The sequence below is a fragment of the Pseudophryne corroboree genome, chromosome 3 (assembly GCF_028390025.1).
Source record: "Pseudophryne corroboree isolate aPseCor3 chromosome 3, aPseCor3.hap2, whole genome shotgun sequence".
Lineage (NCBI taxonomy): Eukaryota > Metazoa > Chordata > Amphibia > Anura > Myobatrachidae > Pseudophryne > Pseudophryne corroboree.
The window spans coordinates 345,719,950-345,743,019 of NC_086446.1; the positions used below are offsets into that span (position 1 = coordinate 345,719,950).

Sequence of the window (23,070 nt, forward strand, 5' to 3'; positions counted from 1 at the left end):
TGGCGCACAGCTGCGGTGCTGTGCGCTACCTTAGTCTTGAAGACAGGATGTCTTCTGCCGCCGCTTTCACCGGACCTTCGTCTCTTCTGGCTCTGTAAGGGGGACGGCGGCGCGGCTCCGGTGACCCATCCAGGCTGAACCTGTGATCGTCCCTCTGGAGCGAACGTCCAGTAGCCTAAGAAGCCCAATCCACTCTGCACTCAGGTGAGTTCGCTTCTTCTCCCCTTAGTCCCACGATGCAGTGAGCCTGTTGCCAGCAGGACTCACTGAAAATAAAAAAACCTAACTAAACTTTTATTCTAAGCAGCTCTGGAGAGCTACCTAGTTTGCACCCTTCTCGGCCGGGCACAAAAATCTAACTGGCTTGGAGGAGGGTCATAGGGGGAGGAGCCAGTGCACACCACCTGATATCTCAAGCTTTTATTTTGTGCCCTGTCTCCTGCGGAGCCGCTATTCCCCATGGTCCTTACGGAGTCCCAGCATCCACTTAGGACGTTAGAGAAACTTTAACAAATTAGATTATAATACATGATACTCTATCCCTCTATCTTCTATATGTATCTTTATTAATCATAATAATTAAAATTATAATAATGTTAAATCTTAAATCTATTATCAAATCGGCATATATTGTTATCAATTACATTTACCAAGATATGTCAATTAATTGGGACATATATTGGTGTGCAGATCATCTTGCTTTTCCCTTACTCTGACTGATGTCCTATATAGACCAGAGGATAGGCTAAGTAAAGTGTCCATCATAATCTAATACCCAATCAACGTCTAGCACCGTCCTTAAATAAGAAGCTCTTACTGATCACACTACGTTCTGTGATCAAGCTACACTGCGAAACGTACGTCAACTCCTGCGGTCACGTGGTGCGCACACGTGATCGCAACAAACCGGAACTCAAGGACAGTTACCCGGGCAACGGCGGCAAGCCGCCGGGAGCAGGGAGACACACCGCGATCACACGCTGCATCACTCCGGAGAGTAGCAGCTACATGTGGAAGCTAGCAGCACCAAATAGCCGACGATTTCTGCACACCTCCCGCACTGAAGTCAGCACGCGGCTTCAGTTACACTACACCTCTGGAGCCTCGTTACCAACAGGACTCACCAGCGGCAATCCTCCATAGGCAGCACCTTGTGGGACTGGTATCGTATGAACACATACCCTATACACCATAAACATTCTCCCTCCTTTTGTGCATTTTTTTCAGCCTTAACAAGCTATTTATTATTATTATTACAGGTTGAGTATCCCATATCCAAATATTCCGAAATACGGAATATTCCGAAATACGGACTTTTTTGAGTGAGAGTGAGATAGTGAAACCTTTGTTTTCTGATGGCTCAATGTACACAAACTTTGTTTAATACACAAAGTTATTAAAAAATATTGTATTAAATGACCTTCAGGCTGTGTGTATAAGGTGTATTTGAAACATAAATGAGTTGTGTGATTGTACACACACTTTGTTTAAAGCACAAAGTTATAAAAAATATTGGCTAAAATTACCTTCAGGCTGTGTGTATAAGGTGTATATGTAACATAAATGCATTCTGTGCTTAGATTTAGGTCCCATCACCATGATATCTCATTATGGTATGCAATTATTCCGAAATACGGAAAAATCCCATATCCAAAATACCCCTGGTCCCGAGCATTTTGGATAAGGGAGACTCGACCTGTATTATTATTTTTCTTCAAACACATAGATGCTGCCTATGTGTATTAGCAGCATATTGTGGAAGCAAATCTATGTACTGTTCTTACATGCCTCCAAGTGACAGCTTCAATCTTATAGCTCTATGAGCATTATAGAGCATTCATAGATACTCTTATTTGCTCCAATAGGTTTTTTGAACCTGAATGGTACCAAATAGGCATTGGGAGCGAACCAGGATATAATTTTCAGTACGGCCGATAATTGTACAAATAATTTCCCAGCTATATATTGGTTCTAACTCTGCAGCAAATTGCGACTTAACTGTGTGCATTGTCTTCCACTGTGGATATCAAAGAATATCCTCAGCTGTTTTTTGCTGCTCTCTTTCTCTCACTCTAGCCTCTCTGATATGATGTATAAATTATAATCTCTTTTACCAATACATCAGGATTCAGAGGCTCACAGACAGTGAGAAATAGTTCTGGTGCGTGTGATATAAATTATCTTAGGGTAATGTATTTGTGATTGCACAATAATTATTACAGCAATAGGATTGCTATAATTGTCGCCTTATTATCACCATCCTTTTCCGGCTATAAAAGCGGATACCATTGTATAGAAATCCCTGTATATGCTAACTGTTCTCACCATAATTTTGTCCACTTGCATAGTGGATGCCATGGTACTTAATTACTGTATATGATCAATATTGCCAGAATTTCATCTCTATGGACATGAGATCCAGATATCTTACACACGATTGACTCAGATCACTACTGTGGCAATACGGGTATTGGGATTGACTGAACGGGCAGATTAAAATTGCGGACATACCCCGCTGGAGATGCCCGATCTCGTCTGATCTTGGAAGCCAAGCAGTGGAGGGCCGGGTCAGTACTCGGATGGGAGACCACCCTGGAACACCCTGGTACTGCAAAAAATTATTCTGCCCGATCTAGAGTGATCCCTAATAAATAAGAATTTACTTACCGATAATTCTATTTCTCGTAGTCCGTAGTGGATGCTGGGGACTCCGTAAGGACCATGGAGAACAGCGGCTCCGCAGGAGACTGGGCACATCTAAAGAAAGCTTTAGGACTATCTGGTGTGCACTGGCTCCTCCCCCTATGACCCTCCTCCAAGCCTCAGTTAGGATACTGTGCCCGGACGAGCGTACACAATAAGGAAGGATCTTGAATCCCGGGTAAGACTCATACCAGCCACACCAATCACACCGTACAACTTGTGATCTGAACCCAGTTAACAGCATGATAACAGAGGAGCCTCTAGAAAAGATGGCTCACTACAGCAATAACCCGATTTTTTTGGTAACAATAACTATGTACCAGTATTGCAGACAATCCGCACTTGGGATGGGCGCCCAGCATCCACTACGGACTACGAGAAATAGAATTATCGGTAAGTAAATTCTTATTTTCTCTAACGTCCTAAGTGGATGCTGGGGACTCCGTAAGGACCATGGGGATTATACCAAAGCTCCCAAACGGGCGGGAGAGCGCGGATGACTCTGCAGCACCAAATGAGAGAACTCCAGGTCCTCCTCAGCCAGGGTATCAATTTTGTAGAATTTTACAAACGTATTTGCTCCTGACCAAGTAGCTGCTCGGCAAAGTTGTAAAGCCGAGACCCCCGGGGCAGCCGCCCAAGATGAGCCCACCTTCCTTGTGGAGTGGGCATTTACAGATTTTTGGCTGTGGCAGGCCCGCCACCGAATGTGCAAGCTGAATTGTACTACAAATCCAATGAGCAATAGTCTGCTTAGAAGCAGGAGCACCCAGCTTGTTGGGTGCATACAGGATAAACAGCGAGTCAGTTTTCCTGACTCCAGCCGTCCTGGAAACATATATTTTCAGGGCCCTGACAACGTCTAGCAGCTTGGAGTCCTCCAAGTCCCTAGTAGCCGCAGGCACCACAATAGGTTGGTTCAGGTGAAACGCTGAAACCACCTTAGGGAGAAACTGAGGACGAGTCCTCAATTCCGCCCTGTCCGAATGGAAAATCAGATAAGGGCTTTTACAGGATAAAGCCGCCAACTCTGACACGCGCCTGGCCCAGGCCAGGGCCAACAGCATGACCACTTTCCATGTGAGATATTTTAACTCCACAGATTTAAGTGGTTCAAACCAATGTGACTTTTGGAACCCAAAAACTACATTGAGATCCCAAAGTGCCACTGGAGGCACAAAAGGAGGCTGTATATGCAGTACCCCTTTTACAAACGTCTGAACTTCAGGGACTGAAGCTAGTTCTTTTTGGAAGAAAATTGACAGGGCCGAAATTTGAACCTTAATGGACCCCAATTTCAGGCCCATAGACACTCCTGTTTGCAGGAAATGTAGGAATCGACCCAGTTGAATTTCCTCCGTCGGGCCTTACTGGCCTCGCACCACGCAACATATTTTCGCCAAATGCGGTGATAATGTTTTGCGGTTACATCCTTCCTGGCTTTGATCAGGATAGGGATGACTTCATCCGGAATGCCTTTTTTCCTTCAGGATCCGGCGTTCAACCGCCATGCCGTCAAACGCAGCCGCGGTAAGTCTTGGAACAGACAGGGTCCTTGCTGGAGCAGGTCCCTTCTTAGAGGTAGAGGCCACGGATCCTCCGTGAGCATCTCTTGAAGTTCCGGTTACCAAGTCCTTCTTGGCCAATCCGGAGCCACGAATATAGTGCTTACTCCTCTCCATCTTATCAATCTCAGTACCTTGGGTATGAGAGGCAGAGGAGGGAACACATACACTGACTGGTACACCCACGGTGTTACCAGAGCGTCTACAGCTATTGCCTGAGGGTCCCTTGACCTGGCGCAATACCTGTCGAGTTTTTCCCAACGGTTTATAATCATGTGGAAGACTTCTGGGTGAAGTCCCCACTCTCCCGGGTGGAGGTCGTGCTGAGGAAGTCTGCTTCCCAGTTGTCCACTCCCGGAATGAATACTGCTGACAGTGCTATCACATGATTTTCCGCCCAGCGAAGAATCTTTGCAGCTTCTGCCATTGCCCTCCTGCTTCTTGTGCCACCCTGTCTGTTTACGTGGGTGACTGCCGTGATGTTGTCCGACTGGATCAACACCCGCTGACCTTGAAGCAGAGGTCTTGCTAAGCTTAGAGCATTGTAAATGGCCCTTAGCTTCAGGATATTTATGTGAAGTGATGTCTCCAGGCTTGACCATAAGCCCTGGATATTCCTTCCCTGTGTGACTGCTCCCCAGCCTCGCAGGCTGGCATCCGTGGTCACCAGGACCCAGTCCTGAATGCCGAATCTGCGGCCCTCTAGAAGACGAGCACTCTGCAACCACCACAGGAGGGACACCTTTGTCCTTGGTGACAGGGTTATCCGCTGATGCATCTGAAGATGCGACCCGGACCATTTGTCCAGCAGGTCCCACTGGAAAGTTCTTGCGTGGAATCTGCCGAATGGGATTGCTTCGTAGGAAGCCACCATTTTACCCAGAACCCTTGTGCATTGATGCACTGAGACTTGGCTCGGTTTTAGGAGGTTCCTGACTAGCTCGGATAACTCCCTGGCTTTCTCCTCCGGGAGAAACACCTTTTTCTGGACTGTGTCCAGGATCATCCCTAGGAACAGAAGACAAGTCGTCGGAACCAGCTGCGATTTTGGAATATTGAGAATCCAATCGTGCTGCCGCAACACTACCTGAGATAGTGCTACACCGACCTCCAACTGTTCCCTGGATCTTACCCTTATCAGGGAATCGTCCAAGTAAAGGATAACTAAAATTCCCTTCCTTCGAAGGAATATCATCATTTCGGCCATTACCTTGGTAAAGACCCGGGGTGCCGTGGACCATCCATACGGCAGCGTCTGAACTGATAGTGACAGTTCTGTACCATAAACCTGAGGTACCCTTGATGAGAAGGGTAAATTTTGACATGAAGGTAAGCATCCTTGATGTCCCGAGACATCATGTAGTCCCCTTCTTCCAGGTTCGCAATCACTGCTCTGAGTGACTCAATCTTGAATTTGAACCTCTGTATGTAAGTGTTCAAAGATTTTAGATTTAGAATCGGTCTCACCGAGCCGTCCGGCTTCGGTACCACAACAGTGTGGAATAATACCCCGTTCCCTGTTGCAGGAGGGGTACCTTGATTATCACCTGCTGGGAATACAGCTTGTGAATGGCTTCCAAACTTGTCTCCCTGTCAGAAGGAGACATCGGTAAAGCCGACTTTAGGAAACGGCGAGGGGGAGACGTCTCGAATTCTAATTTGTACCCCTGAGATATCACCTGAAGGATCCAGGGGTCTACTTGCGAGTGAGCCCACTGCGCGCTGAAATTCATTGAGACGGGCCCCCCACCGTGCCTGATTCTGCTTGTAAAGCCCCAGCGTCATACTGAGGGCTTGGCAGAGGCGGGAGAGGGTTTCTGTTCCTGGGAACTGGCTGATTTCTGCAGCCTTTTTCCTCTCCCTCTGTCACGGGGCAGAAATGAGGAACATTTTGCCCGCTTGTCCACGAAAAGACTGCGCCTGATAATACGGCGTCTTCTCATGTTGAGAGGCGACCTGGGGTACAAACGTGGATTTCCCAGCTGTTGCCGTGGCCACCAGGTCTAAAAGACCGACCCCAAATAACTCCTCCCCTTATTAAGGCAATACTTCCAAATGCCGTTTGGAATACGCATCACCTGACCACTGACGTGTCCATAACCCTCTACTGGTAGAAATGGACAACGCACTTAGACTTGATGCCAGTCGGCAAATATTCCGCTGTGCATCACGCATACATAGAAATGCATCTTTTAAATGCTCTATAGGCAAAAATATACTGTCCCTATCTAGGGTATCAATATTTTCAGTCAGGGAATCCGACCACGCCAACCCAGCACTGCACATCCAGGCTGAGGCGATTGCTGGTCGCAGTATAACACCAGTATGTGTGTAAATACATTTTAGGATACCCTCCTGCTTTCTATCAGCAGGATCCTAAAGGGCGGCCATCTCAGGAGAGGGTAGAGCCCTTACAAGCGTGTGAGCGCTTTATCCACCCTAGGGGGTGTTTCCCAACGCACCCTAACCTCTGGCGGGAAAGGATATAATGCCAATAACATTTTAGAAATTATCAGTTGTTATCGGGGGAAAACCACGCATCATCACACACCTCATTTAATTTTTCAGATTCAGGAAAACTACAGGTAGTTTTTCCTCACCGAACATAATACCCCTTTTTGGTGGTACTCGTATTATCAGAAATGTGTAAAACATTTTTCATTGCCTCAATCATGTAACGTGTGGCCCTACTGGAAGTCACATTTGTCTCTTCACCGTCGACACTGGAGTCAGTATCCGTGTCGGCGTCTATATCTGCCATCTGAGGTAACGGGCGCTTTAGAGCCCCTGACGGCCTATGAGACGTCTGGACAGGCACAAGCTGAGTAGCCGGCTGTCTCATGTCAACCACTGTCTTTTATACAGAGCTGACACTGTCACGTAATTCCTTCCAACAGTTCATCCACTCAGGTGTCGACCCCCTAGGGGGTGACATCACTATTACAGGCAATCTGCTCCGTCTCCACATAATTTTTCTCCTCATACATGTCGACACAAACGTACCGACATACAGCACACACACAGGGAATGCTCTGATAGAGGACAGGACCCCACTAGCCCTTTGGGGAGACAGAGGGAGAGTTTGCCAGCACACACCAGAGCGCTATATATATATATACAGGGATAACCTTATATAAGTGTTTTTCCCCTTATAGCTGCTGTATCTTTAATACTGCGCGTAATTAGTGCCCCCCCTCTCTTTTTTAACCCTTTCTGTAGTGTAGTGACTGCAGGGGAGAGACAGGGAGCTTCCCTTCAACGGAGCTGTGAGGGAAAATGGCGCCAGTGTGCTGAGGAGATAGGCTCCGCCCCCTTATCGGCGGCCTTATCTCCCGTTTTTCTATGTATTCTGGCAGGGGTTAAATGCATCCATATAGCCCAGGAGCTATATGTGATGCATTTTTTGCCATCCAAGGTGTTTTTTATTGCGTCTCAGGGCGCCCCCCCCAGCGCCCTGCACCCTCAGTGACCGGAGTGTGAAGTGTGCTGAGAGCAATGGCGCACAGCTGCAGTGCTGTGCGCTACCTTGTTTAAGACAGGACGTCTTCTGCCGCCGATTTTCCGGACCTCTTCGGCCTTCTGGCTCTGTAAGGGGGCCGGCGGCGCGGCTCTGGGACCCATCCAGGCTGGGCCTGTGATCGTCCCTCTGGAGCTAATGTCCAGTAGCCTAAGAAGCCCAATCCACTCTGCACGCAGGTGAGTTCGCTTCTTCTCCCCTTAGTCCCTCGATGCAGTGAGCCTGTTGCCAGCAGGTCTCACTGAAAATAAAAAACCTAAACTAAAACTTTCACTAAGAAGCTCAGGAGAGCCCCTAGTGTGCACCCTTCTCGTTCGGGCACAAAGATCTAACTGAGGCTTGGAGGAGGGTCATAGGGGGAGGAGCCAGTGCACACCAGATAGTCCTAAAGCTTTCTTTAGATGTGCCCAGTCTCCTGCGGAGCCGCTGTTCCCCATGGTCCTTACGGAGTCCCCAGCATCCACTTAGGACGTTAGAGAAATACCAATTAGCACTCGGTTCTGTATGACTCATGATTTAATTCTCTACGACTAACTAATCCTGAATAGGATTGCTGTAGAATAAATGACGGTCATATACTTTACAGAAGTGCTACTGTGATCTCAGTAAAACCACGAGGCCAAAGACATTGATTTCCGGTTCTCATTGTGGTATTGAAAACCAATCTAATCATATAGAATATAGTGCTATATTTTCGCGTAGCTACACTACTTATTTATAACTTACTCCTATAATCATCTTTTTAATAATGAATTAATAAAATTATGTTTTATCAGTATTGAGTAACACACACTCAATCCTCTGAATTGTGTGCTCCCACACAAGAGTCTACTTTCCAACTCTCTTCTGTTGGTTTTTCTTAGCTTTTTCCAAACACTCCCAGAAAACGGTCAGTTGTCACCCACAAACACCTTCTTCCTGTCAATCTCCTTGCGATCCGTTGTGCGAATGGATTAGTCGCTAGAAGCATTGCATGGCAACGATGCTGTTTTTACTCGTATGATGCGCGTGCGCATTGCGGTGCATACGCATGCGCAGTAGTAACCTGATCGCTGCGCTACGAAAATCGGCAGCATGCGAACAACTCGGAATGAGGCCCTAAGTACCTAGATTAGGGACTTAGTACACTAGTAAATCGCTCCCCCTTGCTATAACCCCCTGGTACCGCTGAGGTAAACTGGAGGCTCTCAGGAGGAGCTGCACGTCCCTGTCAGTCAGAATCTGTGTCAGCTGCAGTAAGGAAAATGGCGCTTGTGAGTTTCTGGATTTGCTCATAGTGAAGCCCCGCCCCTTCAATGGCGCGCGGTCTTCCCGCTCTTTTTTATACTGGCATAGTGTCTAAGTGCATGAATGGAGACATTCTCCTTTTATGGCTGTATTGCCAGTCTGGGTACTGTGTACACTACCATGTACTAAGTCAGGAGATTCATTCCGCCCCATGTAGAAGCCGTGCGTATCCGTAACCTCATGCTGCCATAATGGCTGGCAACCTCCTAACCGGGACGCTGGCATAGTACTCACCACTCTTCTTTCTTCCGGCTCTGTTAGGGGTGGCGGCGTGCTGCGGGAATGTACGCTCGCCGTGGTGGGGCTTGTGAATAGTTCCCCCAGGAGCTAGTGTCCTGTGAGTGGGGAACGGGACCATTAACCCTTAGTGGGGTTGGGCCGCTCAATCCCCCCCCCCCCCCCCCCTTCCCAAGTCCCATGAAGCAGGCAGGCTGGTGCCATCCAGTCCTGCCTGAAAATAACAAACTTTAAAATAAATGCAGAAAACTCTTCAGGAGCTTCCAGAGATGTGATCGGGCACATTTTCTAAACTGAGTCTGGTAGGAGGGGCATAAAGGGGGGAGCCAGCACACATAATCAAACTTCTATAATGCCCTTGGCTCCAAGTGGACCAGTCTATACCCATGGTACTAAATGGATCAGTGCACCTACTACAAACAGTTGTAAAAAAGTAAAAGAGGAAGTCCTATAGTGGTATTGGACTTTAAAGTTATAGTTTTGCTATTTCACCGTGCACATTTCCAGTTGTACCAGGAATCCACCAAATTATGTGCAAAGATTATGTTTTCCCTTACAAATGTGAAGATAATTTTCTAGGCTTCCACTGTGGGGCGATCCACAATAGCTAAAACAACACTAATGCATTCAGATGCTTTAACAATTAAAATGTCAATATACATTTGCTTCTCAGTTCCGATAAAAAGCATGCATTCTTTAGCGGTGGAAGATTTTGTACAAGTGAATAATGTCACATCAAGACCAGATGCAATGTGTACCAAATTTCTGTTCATAAAGAAAACATCCAGTGCTGCACTCTAATGCTTTTCAAATTGCTTTTCCTGGAAAATAGTTGGAAAATAAAGATTTTCTCATAATAAAACAAAGTGTTTGGAAAAATAACAGAAGAGAACAAAACAAAATTTTTTTTTAAAGATTTTCTATGGTATTCAACTAATATATATTGTTAACTGACACGAACTGTAATGAACGGGAAACGCACCTTTAAAAATGCTCCATAACAGAAGAGCCCCAGGCATTGGGTAGGAGATAGGCAGCCACAGAGTTTAAAGCAAGAGACCTGCAAAGCAAAATGCAAGTTATTGTAAATGCTGTACATGCAGCACCTGGAAGGGTTTCTCGATACTATAACAGTATTTATATAAAGAGCGACACAGGCAGACAAACTTTATTTTTTCAATATGTAACACTGTACTGTTATATGTACTGCTAAGTGCTGTTATGTTGAACTATCCCAATTGTTAACACTCTGTATTGCGGTGGATATTTTAATTATTAATGAAAATATCTGTGCTATGTAGCTACTCTGCACCAAAACAAATTGTTACGCCACATTGCATCTGCTACCACTTTCCAGATTGCAATCAACTGGAAACAAACAGCTTAACCTCCATTAAGGGTATATTTACTAAAGTGTAGATTTTCAGAAGTGGAGATGTTGCCCATAGTATCCAATCAGATTCTAGCTATTTTCTCTGAAGGTGCTAGGTAAATAAGTAGAATCTGATTGGTTGCCATGGGCGACTTCTCAACCTCTAAAAACCTGCACTTTTGTAAATATATCCCTTACTCTCCATAATATCCTGAATAAGGTATAGATGCTGAATGGAATACATGACAAGTATAATTCAAAACTCCTTGAAATCTTTCAATAAAGTACTGTATGGCACCCCTGGCTCAATCCACAAAACTCTCCCTCTCCATTTGACTTGGATTGAGTTACCCTTGATCAGTTCTGAGATCACCCATAGGATTCTTTATTTATTTTCTTGTCTTCCTCTGTATTTCTATCTCTTACAGTGCATCCAGAAAGTATTCACAGCGCTTCACTTTTTCCACATTTTGTTATGTTACAGCCTTATTCCAAATTGGAATAAATTCTTTTTTTCTCTCAAAATTCTACACACTATGGGGGTAATTCCAAGTTGATCGCAGCAGGAAATTTTTTAGCAGTTGGGCAAAACCATGTGCACTGCAGGGGGGTTGATATAACATTTGCAGAGAGTTAGATTTGGGTGGGTTATTTTGTTTCTGTGCAGGGTAAATACTGGCTGCTTTATTTTCACACTGCAATTTAGATTTCAGTTTGAACACACCACACCCAAATCTCTCTCTCTCTCTCTGCACATGTTATATCTGCCTCCCCTGCAGTGCACATGGTTTTGCCCAATTGCTATCAAAAATCCTGCTGCGATCAACTTGGAATTACCCCCTATACCCCATAATGACAATGTGAAAAAAGTGTTTTTGAGATTTTTGCAAATTTATTAAAAATAAAAAACTAAGAAATCACATGTACATAAGTATTCACAGCCTTTGCTCAATACTTTGTTGGCAGCAATTACAGCCTCAAGTCTTTTTAAATATGATGCCACAAGCTTGGCACACCTATCTTTGGGCAGTTTCGCCCATTCCTCTTTGCAGCACCTCTCAAGCTCCATCAGGTTGGATGGGAAGCATCAGTGCACAGCCATTTTCAGATTTCTCCAGAGATGTTCAATCGGATTCAAGTCTGGACTCTGGTTGGGCCACTCAAGGACATTCACAGAGTTGTCTTGAAGCCACTCCTTTGATATTTTGGCTGTGTGCTTAGGGTTGTTGTCCTGCTGAAAGATGAACCGTCGCCTCAGTCTGAGGCCAAGAGCGCTCTGGAGCAGGTTTTCATCCAGGATGTCTCTGTACATTGCTGCATCTTTCCCTCTATCTTGACTAGTCTCCCAGTTCCGCCACTGAAAAACATCCCCACAGCATGATGCTGCCACCACCATGCTTCACTGAAGGGATGGTATTGGCCTGGTGATGAGCAGTGCCTGGTTTCCTCCAAACATAATGCCTGGCATTCACGCCAAAGAGTTCAATCTTTGTCTAATCAGACCATAGAATTTTGTTTCTCATGGTCTGAGAGTCCTTCAGGTGCATTTTGGCAAACTCCAGATGGGCTGCCATGTGCTTTTTACCAAGGAGTGGATTCCGTCTGGCCACTCTACCATACAGGCCTGATTGGTGGATTGCTGCAGAGATGTTTGTCCTTCTGGAAGGTTCTCCTCTCTCCACAGAGGAATGCTGTAGCTCTGACAGAGTGACAATCAGGTTCTTGGTCACCTCTCCGACTAGGGCCCTTCTTCCCCGATCGTTCAGTTTAGAGGGACGGCAAGCTCTAGGAAGTCCTGGTGGTTCTGAACTTCTTCCATTTACAGATGATGGAGGCCACTGTGCTCATTGGGACCTTCAAAGCAGCAGATATTTTTCTGTACCCTTTGCTCAGAGGTCTACAGACAATTCCTTTGACTTCATGCTTGGTTTGTGCTCAGACATGCACTGTCAAGTGTGGGTCCTTATATAGACAGGTGTGTGCCTTTCCAAATCATGTGCAATCAACTGAAGTTACCACAGGCGGTCTCCAATTAAGCTGTAGGAACATCTCAAGGATGAACAGTGGAAACAGGATGCACCTGAGCTCAATTTTGAGCTTCATGGCAAAGGCTGTGAATACTTATTTACATGTGATTTCTTAGTTTTTTATTTTTAATAAATTTGCAAAAATCTCAAAAAAACTTTTTTTCACATTGTCATTATGGGGTATTGTGTGTAGACTTGAGGGAAAAATGAATTTATTCCAGTGTGGAATAAGGCTGTAACATAACAAAATGTGCAAAAAGTGAAGCGCTGTGAATACTTTCCAGATGCACTGTATCTTCTTCTTCTCTATGTTTACGTGGACTGCAGCACCACTATCTACCCTGCCCTCTCCCTCCCTACCACTACTCCGTTCTTGTAAAATTGGTCACTAAGTTGTGTTTTTGGTATTGACTATTGTCAGTCACATTATACAATGTATTCTATGTTGCAAAAATTATTTCTTATGACCTCAATAAACTATGTTTATGTTTAAATGTGTGATATCTGAGTAATTCCGTCACTCCACAATGTTATTATTCACAGGTATTTAAAATATAAGGTGATACATATTATTGAATGCAAGTAGGAGGAGTCAGAAGTGCCCTGTGTGTTTCCCTGTTAGCGTCTAATATATAATTCTCCACCAACGATATTTCCAATAATAAGCAATTGTAATACTTGAGTGTGAATGCTGTGGGGGCCTCTGATAAAGCGAGTAGCGAAACATGCATCAGGCTAGCTGCACACATGAAAGGACCTCTGTAATAATACATACAATGTATAATGTATTATGAGATGAATGTGTGTCTGTAGTCCTGAGAAAAGGGATAAAATTCATTTTGTATGTCTGTGATTAAACACCAGACTGTGAATTTGACAGGGACATATAGGAGATGCTGATAGTTACAGCAGCGACAATGTGCTGGTGATTGATCACTATAGTATGTAACAGGCACATGCACAGTGGCGCTGAGAGGGGGGGGGGGGGGGGAGAGGGTACAAATTACCTGGGCCCAGGTTTGATAGAGGGGCCCAGGTCCATGCTTCCTTTGATTAGGCCATGCCCCCTGAAAAGTACCTGGGCCCAGCCAGGCTCTCTACTGCTCTGGTTGGGAGGCATGCCATGCTTCTGTGAGTAGGTGCTTCTGATGGGGTATGGGACTCAGGGTCGACAGTGTCTAGGTCGACACCCATTAGGTCGAAACCTATTGGTCGACAGTGGCTAGGTCAACACTAGAAATAGATCAACACGGCCATTAGATCGACATGAAAAAAGGACGACATGAGTTTTTCATGATTTTTGGGTGTCGCTTTCTTCGTAAAGTGACCGGGAACCCCAATTAGTGCACTGTGTCCCCTCGCATGGCTCGCTTCGTTCGCCATGCTTCGGGCAAGGTACCTCGCTCCACTACTGCTGTGCTCGGCACATGTTATCGTTCCAAATCGTAGTCCACGTGGATCGTAAAGTATGAAAAAGTAAAAAAAAGTGAAAAAACTCATGTCGACCTTTTTGCATGTCGACTTTGCTCATGTCGACCTAATGGCCATGTTGACCTGTTTCTAGTGTCGACCTATTCACTGTCGACCAGTGGGTATCGACCTAAGTGGTGTCGACCCAGAGTCCGGATACCCTTCTGATGTGCTAGATTACTCCCCCCAACGAGGAGTGGCCATGCCCTCAGCATGCTGTGGCCACATCCCCTACAGTGGTGACAGGGAGGCCCATGAAGTTGTTCTACCGGGGCCCAGGATTTCTCTTGGCAGCCCTGCACATGCAGGAGACGCTGACAGTCTTATCAGCGGTACTGCGCTCTGTGTCTGGAGTCCCGGGAGGGGATAAAACTCATTATGTATGTCCATGATTGAACACTAGACTGTGAACCTAACAGAGACATATAGGAGACACTGATAGTTACAGCAGCGACAGTGTGCTGGTGACCGATCATTATAGTGTGAATGCAACAGACACATGCAGGAGACGCTAACAATCTTATCAGCAGTGCTGGGCTCTGAGTTCTATCTAAGCATCAATAATTCTCACTATTACTATTGGAAAAACGAGATTTATGGTAAGAACTTACCATTGTTAAATCTCTTTCTGCGAGGTACACTGGGCTCCACAAGGATTAACAGTGGGGTGTAGAGTAGGATCTTGATCCGAGGCACCAACAGGCTCAAAAGCTTTTGACTGTTCCCAAGATACACAGCGCCGCCTCCTCTATAACCCCGCCCTCATGCACAGGAGCTCAGTTTCGTTAACCAGCCCAATGCAGTAGCAGGTACCAGAGACGACAATCGCTCGTAGCCAATTACACCACACACTCACCGCAGGAGAGGGTGTCAGTGGCTATGCCAATACCAACCCAAAGAAGCTAAGTGCGACAGGGTGGGCGCCTTGTGGAGCCCAGTGAACCTCGCAGAAAGAGATTTAATAACGGTAAGTTCTTACCATAAATTTTCTGCCGCCGATTTTGACGTCTTCTTGCTTGAACCCGCCGGCTTCTGACTTCTGGCTCTGCGAAGGGGACGGCGGCGCGGCTCCGGGAACGGACGACAAGGTCAGGTCCTGTGTTCGATCCCTCTAGAGCTAATGGTGTCCAGTAGCCTAAGAAGCGCAACCTAGCCGCAGTTAGTAGGTTTGCTTCTCTCCCCTCAGTCCCACGTAGCAGAGAGTCTGTTGCCAGCAGAAGCTCTCTGAAAATAAAAAACCTAACTAAAATACTTTCTTATTAGCAAGCTCAGGAGAGCTCACTAAAATGCACCCAGCTCTGTCCGGGCACAGATTCTAACTGAGGTCTGGAGGAGGGGCATAGAGGGAGGAGCCAGTGCACACCAGTAGTACTAAATCTTTCTTAGAGTGCCCAGTCTCCTGCGGAGCCCGTCTATTCCCCATGGTCCTTACGGAGTCCCCAGCATCCACTAGGACGTTAGAGAAATCTTGTTTTCTGCTGCGGGGTACACTGGATTAACATCGGGGATGTCCTAAAGCAGTTCCTTATGGGAGGGGACGCACTGTAGCGGGCACAAGAGCCCGGTGTCCAAAGGAAGCATCCTGGGAAGTGGCGGCATCGAAGGAATAGAACCTTATAAACGTGTTCCATGAGAACCACGTAGCCGCCTTGCACAATTGTTGAAGGGTCGCACCACGGTGGGCCGCCCAAGAAGGTCCAACCGACTAAGAAGAATGGCTTTAATGGTAGCTGGAACCGGACGACCAGCCTGTACATAAGCATGCGCAATCACCATTCCAATCCATCTGGCCAGAGTCTGCTTGGAAGCAGGCCAGCCACGTTTGTGAAAACCAAACAGTACAAAAAGAGAATCAGATTTCCTAATGGAGGAAGTTCTCTTCACATAGATACGGAGAGCCCGTACCACATCCAAAGACCACTCTTTGGAAGATAATTCAGGAGAATTAAAGGCCGGAACCAAAATCTCCTGGTTAAGGTGGAAGGAAGACACCACCTTAGGTAAATAACCTGGCCGCGTTTTAAGAACCGCCCGGTCATGGTGAAAAATCAAATAGGGAGACTTACAGGACAAGGCACCCAAGTCCGAGACCCTTCTGGCCGAAGCAATCGCCAGCAAAAATAGGACCTTAAGGGAAAGCCACTTAAGGTCAGCAGAGGGAAGAGGCTCAAATGGGGATTCTTGCAAGGCCTCCAAAACCACAGACAAGTCCCAAGGGGCCACAGGTGGCACATAAGGAGGTGGAATCCGCAACACACCCTGAGTGAATGTATGGACATCAGGTAGGGTAGCAATTTTCCTCTGAAACCAAACCGACAAGACAGAGATGTGAACCTTGAGGGAGGCTAGACGGAGGCCTAAGTCCATGCCCTGTTGTAGGAAGGCCAATAGTTTGGCTGTACTAAACTTGAAAATGTCCTGATTGTGAGACACACACCAAGTAAAGAAACATTCCAGACCCTATGATAGATCAGAGCAGAAGCCGGCTTACGGGCCTTCAACATAGTTTGAACGATTGCGTCAGAAAAACCCTTGGCCCTCAGGACGGAAGCTTCAAGAGCCATGCCATCAAAGCCAGATGGGCCAAATCCTGGTAAACACAAAGGCCCTGAACGAGGAGGTCTGGTCATTGTGGAAGTAGAAAGGGACGATCCAACGAGAGACCCAGCAGATCGGAGAACCAGTGCCGTCTGGGCCGCGCTGGAGCGACTAGAAGCAGGTTTCCTCCTTCTTGCTTGAACTTCCGTATTACTCTGGGGAGGAGTGACACCAGACGGAACACATACGGCAGCTGAAAGTTCCATGGAATTGCCAGAGTGTCCACAAACGCAGCCTGAGGATCCCTTGTTCTTGTTCCGAAGACCGGAACCTTGTGATTGTGTTGAGGCGCCATCAGATCCACATCTGGAAGGCCCCACGTGTCCACCAGAAGTTGAAACACCTCCGGATGGAGGCTCCACTCTCCGGCGTGTACGTCCTGACGACTGAGATAGTCCGCTTCCCAGTTCAGAACGCCCGGAATGAACACTGCGGATATGGCCGGCAGATGGCGTTCTGCCCACTGAAGAATCCGTGATACTTCCCTCAGTGCCATGCGGCTTCGAGTGCCGCCTTGATGATTTATATACACCACCATGGTGGCGTTGTCCGACTGTACTTGAACAGGTTTGTTCTGTATTAGATGCTGGGCCATTGTCAATGCATTGAACACTGCCCCAGTTCCAGAATATTGATCGGGAGCAGAGACTCCTCCTTGGTCCAACGACCCTGAAGATAGTGTTGTTCCAACACTGCGCCCCAACCTCTCAGACTGGCATCCGTCGTCAGCAGGATCCAGTTGGATATCAAGAAGGGATGGCCCCTGCTCAATTGTTGGTCCTGAAGCCACCAGCTCAGTGACAGGTGGACCTCCGGAGACAATGAGATCATGTGAGATCTGATCCGGTGAGGCAGGTCGTCCCACTTGCTCAGAATTAATTTCTGCAGACGGCGAGAGTGGAACTGAGCATACTCCCACCATGTCGAAAGCCGACACCATAAGACCCAGCACTTGCATTGCCGAATGAATAGACACCTGAGGATGAGATAGGAAGTATCGAATCATGTCCTGAAGCTTCAGGACTTTCTCCTGAGACAGGAACAACCGTTGGCTGTGTGTGTCCAATAACGCTCCCAGATGTAACATGCTCAGAGCAGGAACCAGGGAGGACTTTTTCCAGTTGATCAGCCACCCGTGGGCTTTCGTGCACTGGACCGTTAGATCGAGATGACACAGGAGAAGTTCTGGGGAATTTGCCAGGATCAACAAAACGTCCAAGTACGGTAGGATCCTGACCCCTTGACGGCGGAGTGTAGCCGTCATGACCGCCATATCTTTGGTGAAAACTCGGGGAGCCGTTGTCAAACCAAAGGGTAACACCCGAAATTGGTAATGAAGTTTGCTCACCGCAAACCTCAGGTACTGCTGATGAGATACCGCAATAGGAATATGTACGTAGGCATCCTGTATGTCCAGGGAGACCATATAGTCCGCAGGCTCCAAGGCCAGAACAATAGAGCGCAGTGTTTCCATACGAAACTTGGAGATCCGCACATGCTTGTTCAAGGACTTCAGATTGAGAATGGGCCGCGAGGACCCATTCGGTTTCGGGACTAGGAACAGCAGTGAATAGTACCCCTTGCCTCTCTGAGCCAGAGACACCTGTACTACCACTCCTATGGTCAGGAGGAAATGTACCACCGTGTGCAACGTGTTTGCTTTTGCCGGATCCAGAGGCACATCTGTCAGGCAAAATCGATGAGGGGGACGACTCTTGAAGGGTATGGCGTAACCTTGAGCGACAACTTCCCTCACCCAGGTATCTGAAGTGGTCTTCAACCATTCCTGGGCAAAACCTAGAAGCCGGCCCCCCACCCTGGGATCCCTCAGAGGGAGGCCCGCGGCAGGCTTGTCAGATTTGGAAGCTGGCTGACGAGCGGCCCAGGCACGCTTCGGTCTGGACTTGGCAGGTCTGGAAGCACGAGCTTGCTTTGGGTACGCCTGTCCTTTTGCTTTTCCTGGAGGATGAAAGGGCCGAGGAAAAGTACTTTTATCCTTCTGTGCAGAAGGAGCCGTACTAGGTAGGCAAGCTGTTTTAGCAGTAGCCAGATCAGCCATATCCACCGACCAAGATCTCAACCAAAGGATACATCTGGCCAAGACAGACGTAGTAGCAGCCTTGGCCGCAAGCACCCCAGCATCGGAGGCCGCCTCCTTAAGGTACAGAGAAGCCGTGGTAATATACGGGAGACATTGTCGAGCATGCTCAGATGCGTTGGAAGGCAGTTCCGCCTTAAGCTCCCGAGCCCACGCCTCAACAGCTTCAGCAGCCCAAGTTGCTGCAATTGTTGGCCCGTTAGGGTATAAATCGCTTTTAAGCAGCACTTCACACATCTATCCATCGGTTCTTTCAGAAAGCTGACGGTAGTTACTAGCAGAGCAGAGGAAACAACCATAAGCACCACATGAGAATCTACAGGTGGAGTTTTTTTTTTACATACCTCCGCAGAGAGAGGATAGCGAGCCAACAGTCTCTTATTCGGTGTGAATTTTGTCCCCGGATTTTCCCAGGATTCCTGACGTATGTCAACCAGGTGTTGAGAATGAGGTAAAACAGGATTTTAATACCTACCGGTAAATCCTTTTCTCCTGGTCCGTAGAGGATGCTGGGGTCCACTTCATGACCATGGGGTATAGACGGTTCTGCAGGAGCCATGGGCACTCTTAAGACTTTTCAATGGGTGTGAACTGGCTCCTCCCTCTATGCCCCTCCTTCAGACCTCAGTTATAGGAACTGTGCCCAGGGAGACGGACATTTCGAGGAAAGGATTTACTTTAATACTAATGGTGAGATACATACCAGCTCACACCTCAACCATGCCGCACAATATGGCATTCAACATAACACACACCAACAGGCATGAACCAATTACAGCAAACATGCTGAAACTAAGAAAACACAACATGTGTAGCTATAATAAACAAAACTGCAGGTAAAGTACGCACTGGGACGGGCGCCCAGCATCCTCTACGGACTAGGAGAGAAGGATTTACCGGTAGGTATTAAAATCCTGTTTTCTCATACGTCCTAGAGGATGCTGGGGTCCACTTCATGACCATGGGGTTTATACCAAAGCTCCAGTACTGGCGGGAGAGTGCGAATGACCCTGCAGCACCGATTGACCGAACTTAAGGTCTTCATCTGCCAAGGTGTCAAACTTGTAGAACTTAGCAAATGTGTTTGACCCTGACCAAGTAGCTGCTCGGCAAAGTTGTAATGCCGAGACCCCCCCAGGCAGCCGCCCAGGAGGAGCCCACCTTCCTAGTAGAATGGGCCTTCACCGACGTAGGTAACGGCAATCCAGCCGTAGAATGTGCATGCTGAATCGTACCACTGATCCAGCGCGCAATAGTCTGCTTGGAAGCAGGACACCCAATCTTGTTGGGAGCATACAGGACAAACAGAGCCTCTGTTTTCCGTATACTAGCTATTCTAGTGACATAAACCTTCAAAGCTCTAACCACATCTAGAGACTTTGACTCAGTGAACGTGTCAGTAACTACTGGCACCACAATAGGTTGGTTTATGTGGAAAGATGAAACCACCTTTGGAAGAAAATGTTGGCGAGTTCTCAACTCTGCCCTATCCTCATGAAAGACCAGGTAAGGGCTCTTGTGAGATAAGGCCCCCAATTCAGACACCCGCCTTGCGGATGCCAATGCCAAAAGCATCACCACTTTCCAAGTGAGAAACTTCAACTCTATCTCTTGTAGAGGATCAAACCAATCCGATTGAAGGAACTGCAACACCACATTAAGGTCCCATGGTGCCACTGGAGGCACAAATGGAGGCTGGATGTGCAGAACCCCTTTCACGAAGGTCTGAACCTCTGGAAGAGCGGCCAATTGTTTTTGGAAGAAAATTGACAAGGCCGAAATCTGGACCTTGATTGACCCCAACTGAAGGCCCGCCTCCACACCAGCCTGCAGAAAATGGAGAAAACGTCCCAATTGAAACTTCACACCAAGACACATATTTTCTCCAAATACGGTGGTAATGTTTTGACGTTACTCCTTTCCTGGTCTGAATTAGTGTGGTAATGACTTCCTTTGGAATACCCTTTTCGGGCTAGGATCCGGCGCTCAACAGCCATGCCGTCAAACGTAGCCACGGTAAGTCTTGATACACGCACAGCCCCTGCTGCAGCAGGTCCTCGCAAAGAGGAAGAGGCCGAGGATCTTTTATGACCAACTCCTGAAGATCTGGGTACCAAGCCCTCCTTGGCCAGTCTGGGGCAATGAAGATTGCTTGAACCCTTGTTCTTCTTATGATTCTGAGAACTTTTGGGATCAGCGGAAGTGGAGGGAAGACATACACTGACCGAAATACCCACTGGGTCACTAGCGCATCCACTGCTATTGCTTGAGGGTCTCTCGACCTGGAACAATATTTCTGAAGCTTCTTGTTGCGACGAGATGCCATCATGTCTACTTGAGGAACTCCCCAAAGACTTGTCACCTCTGCGAAGACTTCTTGGTGAAGGCCCCACTCTCCTGGATGGAGATCGTGTCTGCTGAGGAAGTCTGCTTCCCAGTTGTCTACTCCCGGAATGAAAATTGCCGTCATATGTCTTTCTGCCCAGAGGAGAATCTTTGTCACCTCTGCCATCGCCACTCTGATTTTCATTCCGCCCTGCCTGTTTATGTACGTGACTGCTGCTACATTGTCTGACTGGATCTGCATGGGATGATCTTGAAGAAGATGTACCGCTTGTTGAAGGCCATTGTAAATGGCTCTCAATTCCAGCACGTTTATGTGAAGGCAGGTTTCCTGACTTGACCATTTTCCTTGGAAGCTTTCCCCCTGTGTGACAGCTCCCCAGCCTCAGAGACTTGCATCCGTGGTTACCAGGACCCAGTCCTGAATCCAGAACCTGCGTCCCTCTAGTAGGTGCGAGCTGTGTAGCCACCACAGGAGCGAAATCCTGGCTTTTGATGACAGGATTATCTTCCGGTGCATGTGTAGGTGGGATCCCGACCACTTGTCCAACAGGTCCCACTGGAATACTCTGGCATGGAACCTGCCAAACTGTATGGCCTCGTAGGCCGCCGCCATCTTCCCCAACAGCAGAATGCACTGATGGTTCGACACACTTGATGGTTTCAATATCTGTTTTACCATTTTCTGGATTAACTTGAGCCTTTTCCACCGGAAGAAATACTCTCTGAACTTCTGTGTCCAGAATCATCCCGAGAAAAAACAATCTTGTCGTCGGTTCCAACTGTGACTTTGGAAAATTTATGATCCAACCGTGTTGTTGGAGTATGGACAGGGAGAGCGTGATGTTCTGTAGCAACTGCTCCCTGGATCTCGCCTATATCAGGAGATCGTCCAGATAAGGAATTATATTGACTCCTTTTTGACAAAGGAGGACCATCATCTCCGCCATCACCTTGGTGAATACCCTCGGCGCCGTGGAGAGACCGAAAGGCAACGTCTGGAACTGGTAATGGCAATCCTGAACCACGAATCTCAGATAAGCCTGGTGAAGAGGATAAATGGGAACATGCAGGTAAGCATCCTTTATGTCTACTGACACCATGTAATCCCCCTCCTCCAGACTGGAAATCACTGCCCTGAGTGATTCCATCTTGAACTTGAACCGTTTCAAGTAGAGATTCAGATTTTTTAGGTTTAGGATCGGTCTGACCGAGCCGTCCGGCTTCATAACTACAAAGAGGCTGGAATAAAATCCAGTGGCGTGCGGTGAGGTCAGAGGCTGGTGAGGCACTACAGCCATAATGTCCGCCGAATCCTGCCGATGACCCCTACCGCCGCCGAGCCAATGCCTGTTACTGCCTCTGAGCCGATGCCTGCTGCCACCGCCAATGGCTTACAAACTCGCCCACCATCAACTGACCCAGCCCTCCGCCACTAATTTGCATCTCAATCCGATGCCGCCAATGCCCGCTGCCTGCCTGCTCATCATACTTGTGATATATTGTACATTTTTATAGAAAAAAATTTAAATTAGTGTTTGGGAAGGGAGTGGGAGGAGGACATGAATGCAATTTTGTTGTCCAGGGCTTCCATTAACTTAATGGAGAAGGGTCTGAATGGGTTAAAAAATGTAAAAAAAAATAATGCATGAGGTCCCCCTTCCTAAGTATAACCAGCCTCGGGCTCTTTGAGCCGGTCCTGGTTGTTTAAATACTGGGAAAAAATTGGACAGGGGTTCCCCGTATTTAGACAACCAGCACCAGGCTCTTAGACCGGTCCTAGTTCCAAAAATACGGGGGACAAAAGATGTAGGGGTCCCCCGTATTTTTAAAACCAGCACCGGGCTCCACTA

At 47.3% G+C, this 23,070-nt stretch overlaps 1 protein-coding gene and 1 pseudogene across 5 annotated transcripts in view; one reads left to right on the forward strand and one right to left on the reverse strand.

Annotated features, from left to right (window-relative positions):
• The window catches only part of FBXO47 (F-box protein 47), an 873,621-nt gene that overhangs the window by 371,907 nt on the left and 478,644 nt on the right, over nucleotides 1–23,070 (reverse strand). For all 5 annotated transcript variants that reach the window (XM_063959707.1, XM_063959704.1, XM_063959709.1 and 2 more), the window contains exon 5: nucleotides 10,292–10,369. In XM_063959707.1, the coding sequence (XP_063815777.1) occupies nucleotides 10,292–10,369 (78 nt within the window). The remainder of the gene's footprint in view (nucleotides 1–10,291; nucleotides 10,370–23,070) is intronic.
• LOC134897599 (5S ribosomal RNA) lies at nucleotides 2,498–2,617 on the forward strand (annotated as a pseudogene).